Below are 11,642 nucleotides of genomic sequence, written 5' to 3'. Positions count from 1 at the left end.
CGTGCCCGGGCGCCAGCTCCGGGACTCTCCTCGCTCCTGCCTGCCGCCTGTGCTCCGCCCGAGTGCGATCGACGCACAACTGCTGCCGGGCTGGGAGAGCGCGAGTGACGGCGGGCCCCTCGGGAAAGTCGGGACTCTTGGCCGGGACTCCCGGCACCTGGGGCACCGGGGGTCGCTTTGCGCAGGGGAATGCCGAACACCTGAGGAGGCGTCGGGACCAGCTCTCCCGCGCCGTCTCCGTCGCCTCCGCTAGCAAGGAGTTCCCTGCCTGCAATGGCTGGAAGTTTGAGTCTTCTTGCTTTCAGGGTCCGAAATCCCGAAGCTTAATTAACTGTAAGGCGAAGAGGGGCCTTTGGGCACAGGGTGAACGCCTTCCCCACGACTTAACGCGGGCGCGGGGCGAGGGTGAGGCGGGAGGCTGAGCAGCTGCTGGCGCCCGGCTGCAGGCAGGTCGCCGAGGGCCAGGGTACCAGATTTAGGCGTGTACGTCACTGGTGCTGATTTGGAGCCAGCTGGGAGCCTAAAACCGAGCCGCACACGCGGACCCTCAACGTCCTTAGATATCGGAGTTAAGAAGTCCAGAGGTTGGGTGGGCGGGAGGAGAGTTGAGGTAGGGGCGGTTGGAGGGAATCGGACATTTCTTCTTGCAGATGCCATATCCTTAGAAAACAGTTCGGTTCCTTCCCCCTCTTCTGTATGTTCCCCCTAGTTATATGCAACCACTGCCACCCATTATAAAGAAGTGAATGTCCTCGACCGAAGGCTTTTCTTTCTAATTGAACTAGTGGAAAAATCCAACGCTAAAGTAGTAAGGACAGTAACAAAATTGTAAGGAGAGAGAGCAGCAGCTCCTGACCCTGGTACTTTTTTTTTTTTGGTTGGGGGGGGGGGTGAGGAAGTGGGTGAGAGGCTGTGTTTAAAAGGCTCGGCGACGCTGAAATCACCCACTTTTCCTGCACGGTTAAAACAAGGAAATTCAAATCAAGTGGGAACGTGATCCTCTTGCAAGCTGGCAGCGGACACTGCGGCTGCTCTGCTGAGAGGTAACTCGGAAACCCAGGAAAGGGGCGTGGAGAGGACCTTGGGGGTCGGTGCGGCCCCCGCGGGAGTCCTCCCCTGCGAGCGGACGCTGCGGGTGGAGTCTGGGCCAGGGCTGCCCTTCACCTGGCGCTGCAGGTGGAGAGCGTGAGGGGATTACACCTTGACTGGCTCTCGGAAAAGCCGACTTTGACGCGTCACCACACTTTGCATGTCTTTTCAGCTATCGTAGGGTGGGCAGGAGAGCCAGGTGGCGCGAGAAAGCTGAGGGCTGCTGAGCGAGGGGCGGGGGTCAGCGTGCGCAGGGGGCCTGCTGCCTGGTGTCGTAGCCGCTGCTGGGCACCCCAGTCGCCCGTGCGGCTTTAAGGGAGCCGCCGAGTCCAGGCTGTGTCGCAGCAACTTTGTATCAGTCATGTCGTCCTCCTGGTGACTGACAGCCACAATTGCCCAATGAGAAGCCATCCTCGCCCAAGCAGCGTGGAGCCTGGCTTCCCCCTGGGCCAATAGCAAGGGCTCAGGGGGCGGGATAGCAGCCTGAACTTTATCTGGACATGTGACCCGCTTTAAAAAGGGCCCACTCCCCCTCCGGGCTTCCACCCGTCCTCTCTCCTCTCTCCCTCCCCATTTCGCCCGCCCTGGCCCAGCTCCTACCTCTGGCCCCGCCGGGTCCTCTCCGCCCCTCCGCGCCCGGGGTGTCATTGGACGGGGGAGACGCTAGCCAACTTCAGGCTGCTGGAGGAAGCCCGTGCAGTCACCTGGGTGCAAGAGCGTTGCTGCCTCCTCGGGCGCTCCCGCTACAGGGGAGCGGCAGTCGCTGGCCTGGATGTGGTTGGATTTGGGGGGGCTCCGCAGCTGGAGTGTCGTGGCGTTGGCGAGCGCTGCAACAGGTAGACGCCGAGACGGACCCCGGCCGAGGCAGGTGTGTGGGGGTGCGCGGCGGGGCGCCGCTTGCCGGCCCGGGCGTGCGGCCGTGGCGCGGGAGCGTGCACTTTGCTGGGAGAAGTGGCTGCGTAATTCGGAGGCACGGTCGGTATGGGGCTGTGTGCTTGTTGTTTTGTTTTGGTTTTCCACTTTTTCCCCCCTTTGGCTGCCAGAGGACTATTTTGGGAAAGTTTGGCCACTTTGGATAAATGCCCTCTAACAAGCGGCTTTCAGCCGCTTTTGGCAGTGGGAGGTCTATCATCACCCTTCTCCTTTTCCCCAGGATGAATTTCGGGTCCTTCTCCTTGTACAGTTTTTAAAGGACCTTTGAATGATATTTCTCTCCTCTATCAATTGCAGAAACACCCAAATCATAGCTGGAGGTGTAGCTTATTAAGGGCAGTTGAAGGAGATAGAGATCCTGATAGATCCTGCATGAAGGAGGCTCTGGAAATTCGTGAATTCCCCATTCCTGGGTATTCATGAAACTCTTGAGAGAGGCTCTTCTTTCTGTGGCATCAGTTGGAATTCTGAAGGCAGGGGAAAAGGGATGGAGCTTCTTTTGGTGTCACCCCGGACCCTTCTACTGGATTTAGGTGCATGACTTCTCCTACTGAATTTTTAAAAATCAGGTTTAAATCATAATGGTTTATGGCACCCTCGGTTTTAACTATTTCATAGAAGTTAGGAAAACTTTTACTTCATAGGAGGCAAATTTTGGAAAGTGCTGAATTCCAAATGCACTATTTCCATTTCTCTAGGTGCTGTTATTGATGATATTTACATAGTAATGATAACAGCGTTCTCCATCTGTGAAGTTCTGCTGTGAAGTTTTAATTTTATGTGTGACTTCATGGCATGCTATCATGGAAATGGTCGAGGAGAGAAGTTTTTAAAAATAATCTAAAGGCGAGCTTTTTCCTTTAAGGGAGAAGAAATAGTTTTGTTTGGGGATTTTGGAAAGATCAGGTGGCTCAGTGAATTAGGTGAGTGAATAGAAATCAGGTGTGCGCAGTTCTAACTGGTTCTCCTGCTCTCTTAGGTGACCTTGGGCAGGTTTCTATCATTTACCTCATCTGTAAAGGAGGGGAACATAATCATGGTTCTGTAGTGGGAATGACAGAAAAATAGTTACATACAACAAACTTACAACTATGCAACCAGTGAAAATTGTGTCATTCTTAAAGATTCTGGTCTTTTAGATGCCTTGTTATAGTGAAATAACTATAGAAAATGATGCATTTAAAATGGAACTATGGGGGATATTAAAAGTGAAAATGTTTTCAGATAAAATACAAATTTGCAGGAGTTTCTGTTAATATTTCTGAAAAAAAAAAACTACTTCCTTATGGAAAAGGACAATTTAATACAGGGTATAAGACAAAATTTTAAAGTCAGATTTTTCCTTTGCAAAAATAGTATTTAAGAGCATACATATGGCTTAAGGTAGAACTTCTAGCAGAGCTTGCCCTTACTTTTCTTATGTGAAATTTCCATTATGTTTTGTGACCTGGCCATTCACATGAAAATTAAAGGGTTCTAGTCGTTTTTTTACTTTGTCCAGAGAAGGTCTCTGTTGTAATCTTCATTGTAAGGGAGACAAATTTTATTTTATATAAGCTAGGTTTCTATACCAGTATCCTATAGGCTAGTAATAAAAAACTGTCCCTTTACCCTGTGGATAGTAAGTTAGTTCTATGAGAATCATATTCACCAACTAGTATTTTTAGTATTCACTAGTAAGTTTGAGTTGACCGAAATTCTCTTGAAACCACCATGGTCATTATGCCAATTCCGAAAGGACAAAAAGTTGGGTTTCCTGGACAACATAGGAAACAAATTTCTAACCGGATACATTTCTTTACAGAGAAGATGAATTAAAATAATAGGGAGAACTCAGAGTAAAATATTTCAGTAAATCTATTTTTTGAAAACATCTGATCTTTAAAAGTGTTTCCAGTGGAAGCCATACAGGTGCTTGATGCCCTCTATTTTTCTGTTTGACTGTTGCCAACCTTTACTCTGTTTTCTTTGTTGAGAGGTGCCTTAGGTTGATAGATGAGAATACCTACAAAGCTAATTTGGATTTCAGCAAAGCCTGTTGCAAATTCTATAATGATAGCCCTGTCAGTAACGTAGTGAAATGCAGGCTATATTATCTTATTGTTAAGGGAGTTTAAGGATGGCTAAACAGGACTTGAAAAGTTGTGCTCAGCTGCATGATGTTAGCTGATAAGGTGCTTGCTTGTAGTTTATGATTGTCCTTGCCTGCCATCTCCCATATAGATTCTCTTCAAATCTTCATGAGGATTCATAAATCTGAGCTATGATTCCTACTTTAGGGCAGAGTGATGAAAAACCTCCCTTGGAATATCAGTAGGTGTTCTGGATTCAAAGGGAAACAGGTTTCTGCACTGTGGAGCTGCCCGGGAGTTTTAGCTGCAAATTTCCACTGGGAGCCTTTAAAAATGCAGTAAGTGATCATCCTTTCTGAAGGAGAATTTGAACTATGGAATTTTGGAGAGGGATCTGCATGGAGATTTCCCTTCAGACTCCGGGAAGGTAGGCCCGTTCCCCAGGACCTGGGGAGAGGCTGTCAGTGTGGAAGTGGGGAGGGGTGGGTCTGTGGAGGCCTTTAGTAAAGGTACTTAGGCAAGGGTGAATTCCAGGCATTTGGGGAGAGGGTGGAGCAGTTTACCAAACAGGGATCATGGGCTGAGGGACTGGGTTGAGGAGCGAGTGGTGATACACAGAAGGTGTTCAGTTTTGAACACGAATAGACAGCCATGTTACTTGTGGTGTTTAATGAATTTGGAGCCAAAACATCTATACCTTAGATATACATCCCTTCAAGTTTGGTAAGGGGAGGACAGAATATTCTTAGGTAGAAGTTGAAAAAGCATATGATGTTTTCTGGTCCTTTTCAACCTGTGACTATGACTAAATGGTTTTTTAGTAAAGGAGAAAATGCCAGTGGTAGCCATTTCTATCCCATTTCACTAGTGGTAGTTTTTGTGTGTGTTTTGTTGTTGTTGTTGTTTTTTCAACTTTTACTTGGCTTTTATCCTTACTGAATTTTTTGGCTGGAGTTACCAGATAACCACCTCAGCCTCTGAAATTTGATTTATTTTCCAGTGTTTTGTGGATTCATTTTTTATTAGGAATTTATAGACTAATGCTCTTTAAGTAAAAGGAGGCTACATAATTGGCAGGCTTTTATGTATGGTTTTAAATTAGTATTGATTATAATGGTTCCGTTTTTTTTGTGTGTTTTTGTTGTTGTTTTCACTGTACTATTAGCTTGGGATGCACTGGTGAAATTTATAAATCTTCTGCCTTCTGGGACCTTACATTCTACTGTAGAATACAGAAAAGTTAAAGTAGTTACAATAGCAGACGATTTGGGCATTAAATTTCATTATAGAGCCCTCTCATAGCTATTGCCAATTTATTTGGTAGAGTCAGCATTATTTTTGCGTGTCAATTAATACAAGTTCTGTAACAAAAGGGCTCCCTAGTCTCTTTGTAATGAGAGGAAGGTAGGAAGAATGAAGGTGTGAGTGGCAAAGCAGGGGAAAGGATGAGAGGCCTAAAGTAATGCTTGTGCACAGATCTGTAGAAACGGCACGTTTAAGATCAGGACCTTCACTTGGGTCATAGTTTGTTTACACAACTGAAAGGATTTGAAAAATGCATAATAATTTTAGGAGGTTTATAACAATGTACAAATGAAATTTTTACTCAGAATAAGTTAGTTTTCTTTATGTGGCAGTTCTCAATGGTGAGTGTGGAGGAATCCCCTCTCCCCCCATTCCAGGAACATTTGGCAATGTCTGGAGACATTTTTGGTTGTCACAACTGGGGACAATAGGGACTGCTACTGGCATCTAGTGGGAAAGGGTCAGGGATGTGTTAAACATCTTACAGTGCATGGGGCAGACCTCCACAACAAAGAATTATCAGGCCCAAAACGTCAGTGGTGCCAAGTTGAGATAACCATGGAGAGAGGACATGGGATCAAATTCCAGTTCTGCCACTTAGCTGTGTGCCCAGTGCCTCAGTTTCCCCACTTGTATCATTTGGATAATACTTTTACCAATTTTAAAGGATTGTTTATACTTATAAGGGTAAATAAGTTAATGTTTGAGAAAGGCTTATAATATTGCATTGAATTATGTGATGCATAAGAATTATATAAATATAGCCTATTACAATTATTATGTCAATGAAATATATATAGAGAGAGCCAATGGATATGATTGTATAGCTACAACAATCCTGCGGGCTCCCTGAGGATGGGGACTGTGCCTGTTTTCTTTAGAACCATAGATTCAGTGATTGGTTGTAGGCCCAGGATGTAGCACACCCTTGGTAAGTATTTGTTGAATGAATGAACACATAAGTTGTCAGGACCCATCTTGAACTTCCTCCATTTACAGTGGAGACTGAAACTGTCTGTCTGTTGGGAGTCTTTTTAGAAGGAGGAACACCACCAGGTCAGGGTGCACATCAGAGTCCTCACCTGGACTGAAATACAGAGAAGAGTCCTGTCATTCCCGACATAGCCCCTCTGAGCTTTGGACCATCTTAATTAAACAGGATAGATGAATCTTTACTTTTTAGACTTGACATTAAATTATCTTGATCACAATCAATTTTTTAAAAATCTTACTGTTTTTCCTGTGATAATTTACTCCATAACTTTATATTGGGAAATGGTAGCATTAATTGCATTTTCTTATTATTTTTAATAAAGCCATGTTTTAGATATGGGAAGTATCTTCCATATACCCCAAAGATTCAAAAGGCTTTGGAGTTAGAATATTTAGTTTTAAACCTGCCTTTGTCACTTATTATGCCTTTGACCTTGGGCAAGCCACCTACCTCACTAAGTCCTCAGTTTCCTCTTTGTTTACTTCATGGTCCCCAGGATTACTTTGAATATTAAATAAGTTAGCATTTGTAAATAGTCTTTGTGAACTCTAAAGGCTGTGTTATAGAAATATGTTACTCTTACTTGGATGAAAAGTAGTTTCATATGTGCTTCTTATAGTCAGGTTACTGGCTGTAACTTGGCTTCTGGACAAGTTACAGTCAGTACTCTGTTGTATCAGCACCTAGTCAGGTAACAATTTTAATACAAGTGTTGCTTATAATAAATAGAATATGCACTTATAGCTTAGTACAGCGATTTGCAACCATTTTCATCTCCTGGCACACATACTAATTACTAAAATTCTGTGGCACACCCAAAAATATGTTTTATTTTTGTCTGTCTCTATCTGATAAAAATAGGTATAATTTTGATTCATTCACACTGGACGGCTGTTGTTTTGTTGGCTGTTGTCATGTTTTTACTTGACAATCGAATAGCAAAAAAGGTCAGGGCCCCTGACAAAATAGTCAGGTATTGCACGTTTTAAAAATTCTTGCGGCACACCAGTTGAAAATTGCTGGCTTAGTAAATGGAATTTAAGAATAATGTTAGAGTAATGTTATAAATGACTCTAATTCGATTTTTTAATGTAAATTTATTTGTTAGCTATGGAGACCAAAGGCTACCACAGTCTCCCTGAAGGTCTAGATATGGAAAGACGGTGGGGTCAAGTTTCTCAGGCTGTGGATCATTCATCCCTGGGACCTACAGAGAGGACCGATGAGAACAACTACATGGAGATTGTCAATGTAAGCTGTGTTTCCGGTGCTATTCCAAACAACAGTACTCAAGGAAGCAGCAAAGAAAAACATGAACTACTCCCTTGCCTTCAGCAAGACAATAATCGGCCTGGGATTTTAACATCTGATATTAAAACGGAGCTGGAATCTAAGGAACTTTCAGTAACTGTAGCTGAGTCCATGGGTTTATACATGGATTCTATTAGAGATGCTGAGTACACCTATGATCCGCAGAACCAGCAAGGAAGCCTGAGTCCAGCAAAGATTTATCAGAATGTTGAACAGTTGGTGAAATTTTATAAAGAAAACGGCCATTGTCCTTCCACTGCAGGGATGAACAGGCCCTTGAGATCGTTCGTGGCTGACTCGGGGAGCTCTGTAAATGGCGGGGTCATGCGTGCCATCGTTAAAAGCCCTCTCCTGTGTCATGAGAAGAGCCCATCTGTTTGCAGCCCTCTGAACATGACATCTTCAGCGTGCAGCCCCGCTGGACTCAGCTCTGTGTCCTCCACCTCGGCCAGCTTTGGCAGTTTCACAGTGCACAGCCCTATCACCCAGGGGACCCCCTTGACCTGCTCCCCGAATATCGAGACTCGAGGTTCCAGGTCGCACAGCCCAGCGCATGCTAGCAATGTGGGCTCTCCTCTCTCAAGTCCATTAAGTAGCATGAAATCCCCAGTTTCCAGCCCTCCAAGTCACTGCAGTGTAAAATCTCCAGTCTCCAGCCCAAATGTCACTTTGCGATCTGCAGTGTCCAGCCCGGCCAATATCAACAACTCAAGGTGCTCCGTTTCCAGCCCTTCCAACACGAATAACAGATCCACGCTTTCCAGTCCAACTGCTAGCACCGTGGGGTCCATCTGCAGCCCTGTTAGCAATGCCTTCAGCTACACTGCTTCAGGCACTCCTCTGGGATCCAGTGCGGCCCGGGACGTGGTTTCCAGCCCAGACACACACGAGAAAGGTGCTCATGAGGTCTCCTTTCCCAAGATAGAGGAAGCAGAGAATGCCACCTCCAACGGTGTGACGGGCCAGCTGAACATCGTCCCGTACATAAAACCAGAGCCAGATGGAGTTTTTAGCAGCTCATGTCTAAGAGGAAATAGCAAGATGAATCCCGCTTCCCCATTCTCAGTACCAATAAAACAAGAATCAACCAAGCATTCGTGTTCAGGCACCTCCTTCAAAGGGAATCCGACCGTGAACCCATTTCCATTCATGGATAGCTCCTATTTTTCTTTTATGGATGATAAAGACTATTATTCTCTATCAGGAATTTTAGGCCCGCCTGTGCCCGGCTTCGATGGTAGCTGCGAAGGCAGCGGCTTCCCCGTGGGGATTAAACAGGAACCAGATGACGGGAGCTACTACCCAGAGGCCAGCATCCCGTCCTCTGCCATTGTTGGTGTGAACTCAGGTGGACAGTCCTTTCACTACAGGATTGGTGCTCAAGGTACAATATCTTTGTCACGAGCGGCTAGAGACCAATCTTTCCAGCACCTGAGTTCCTTTCCTCCTGTCAATACCTTGGTGGAGTCGTGGAAATCCCACAGTGACCTGGCATCTCGGAGAAGCGATGGCTATCCGGTCCTAGAGTACATTCCAGAAAATGTATCAAGGTAAGTTGGCTTTTTCTTCCCTTTTGAAAATCATGGCTTTATACAAGGTGAAAGGCTAGCATTTCATTTACAGTTGACAAATGAAGCACATTTCAGTTTACTGTCTTATTTATATATTCAGGATGGTCATTTAGGGTGTGTCTCCCCCCACCCTCCCCCTTGCTTGTTGGGAGAATGTTATTACTTCTTTAAAAATGGAGAAATAAAAAGTTCCTAAAATCTCTGAGAAAACATTTGTGTTGGTTTTGAAGGAGCGTATATAGGTGTTTCCCCCGACCCACTGCTGCCACGCTGCCTGCTGTAGGTCTTTGGAAAAAGTTTGTTTTCTGCTGCCTGTTACTAGGTTTACTTTAGCAAACTAGCGCCAGATTATTTTTTTTCTTTAGCTGTGTACTGGTTCACTAAAGTTGCTTTAAATTAGTTTCTTTGTGGTTTTAGTCTTCTTTTTCTCTTTTCCTTCTTCTTCCTCCTTTTTTTAGCTTTCTTTCTTAATCACTTCATTGGCTGTGAAAAATGAAATTGAACCTCAAATCTGTTACCCTCAAGCTCCCCACCCTCCCTGTCCTTTTCTGGTTAGGTTAATTGTATGTAAGTTGTGGTTTTTTAATATAAATAAACCATTTCCTTAACATTTGAGGGCTTTAAAGACTCAGCACAGCTAAAATTACTAAGTGGACAGTCTTGCTTTCTTACTCATATTGGAAGAGAAATATGTCACTGCAGTTTTGAATTAGTATATTTATAATGTAAGATCTGCAAGAAGACATACATAACTTACTGTAAAATATCTCTTGGCTTTCCTCATTGCAGATAGCATACTGTATATATTTAGAAAAACAAGGAAGAGGTTGTAGATATGACTAAAGGGTGGTTCTAAATTATATAATGAATGCTTGCATTGGACTTTGCTTCAGTACTATTTTTATTACATGGTTGTAATAAATGATTCCTTTATTGGACATATAAAGAACGGAGTTATTAGATATAGTTCTTTCCTTTGGCATCTAGGAATATATGGATATTTTCCTAAATAATTAATTTCGTGGGTAATATGACCAGGCTATAGGTTATGTGTGTGTTCCTGTGTCTCTGTCCTTCTATTTTGTTTTTGTGTTTTTGCAAACCAAGAGCAAAAACTTTAATTTGTGCATTCTTTTTCTCATCATTGTCTAAAACCTGATTCCTCTTGCTTTTATGGAAGCAAACATTCCATAAAAGATACATTCTTACATTTTAGCACTGCCTCTCTCTCTTAAATTCAAATTTTAACAGGAGACAGGAGCTAGCCTAGCGTTCATCAGAACCAAACTCAGCCCATGTTCTGCTAGTGCTCTGATTTACTTAAGGAAATTTGGTACATAATGTAGATATTTAGGTAAGCAATGTTATTTTCAGTGGGTTGGTCTGAGGGAATGTAGCCTGGTAGTTAAGAGCTGAGCTGCCCTGGTTGAAATCCCAGCTGTGCCACTTAACTGCTTCACGTTCCTGTGCACCTCCCTTTACCTCCCTGGGCTGTAGTTTTCTTATCTGAAAAAAGGGAATTAAATAGATTTACTTTATGAGAAGCCCTTTGAATATCACCTGGTATGTACCATACCTTATACTAGTATACATTTTAGCTATGACTGTTAATTTAGTTAAATCTTAAGTGTTTTCACAACCTTTAGTTTCCATTTTTTTTAGTTTTCTTTTTCTTCATGATATGAAATTTGACAAAAATTTTTAAAAAGTATTATGTACATAGTTAAAAAGTATTTATTGATAATTCTTATGAGTAAGTTCTACTCTGATTAAAACACTTGTGATTGGGCACCAAAATTTTGCTACTGCATTTCTATTTATGCTTTTTTAGTTGACTGATGAAGCACCTCCTGATGGCCTAGCCCAGTGGTTGGCAAACTGCGGCTCGCAAGCCACATGCGGCTCTTTGGCCCCTTGAGTGTGGCTCTTCCACAAAATACCACGTGCGGGCACGCATGTACAGTGCGATTGAAACTTCATGGCCCATGCGCAGAAGTCGGTATTTTGTGGAAGAGCCACACTCAAGAGGCCAAAGAGCCGCAGTTTGCCGACCACTGGCCTAGCCTGAAACATGTTACTGTGAATCAGTGACCTTGAACTTACCCTGCATTTGTGGGCACTGGAGGTGTTATCTGGTGTCTCTTTGAGTATTCTTTGAGTATTCTAAAATTCTCTCTATATGTGTTACTATAGTCAGAGTGTATTCATTTACATATATGCTGGTATTGTGTGCTAGTTAATGTTTTCCAAAAATGTTAATATCAAAGCTCTGTTATTTGAAGTCTCTTTTTTTTTTCTTTTTTTTCGGTTTTCACATTTTATTGGCCACCGGGGAGGGGACCTCCCTGTCAGTGTGTGGGGGTTGGG

General features: G+C 43.9%; 1 protein-coding gene across 3 annotated transcripts in view; it reads left to right on the top strand.

The window, feature by feature from the left end:
* The first annotated feature begins 1,593 nt into the window (after nt 1–1,593).
* NR3C2 (nuclear receptor subfamily 3 group C member 2) overlaps nt 1,594–11,642 on the top strand; it is a 293,715-nt gene continuing 283,666 nt past the window's right edge. For 2 of the 3 annotated variants that reach the window (XM_036311917.1, XM_036311916.1), the window contains exons 1-2: nt 1,594–1,957; nt 7,502–9,254. In XM_036311917.1, coding sequence (XP_036167810.1) covers nt 7,504–9,254 — 1,751 coding nt within the window. In that variant the 5' untranslated portion in view covers nt 1,594–1,957; nt 7,502–7,503. The remainder of the gene's footprint in view (nt 1,958–7,501; nt 9,255–11,642) is intronic. The other variant, XM_036311918.1, reaches the window with a different exon arrangement.

Source organism: Myotis myotis, unplaced genomic scaffold, assembly GCF_014108235.1.
Source record: "Myotis myotis isolate mMyoMyo1 unplaced genomic scaffold, mMyoMyo1.p scaffold_m19_p_6, whole genome shotgun sequence".
Lineage (NCBI taxonomy): Eukaryota > Metazoa > Chordata > Mammalia > Chiroptera > Vespertilionidae > Myotis > Myotis myotis.
Note: the sequence above shows the minus strand (reverse complement) of the source record. Positions and strands in the feature narration are given on the sequence as shown.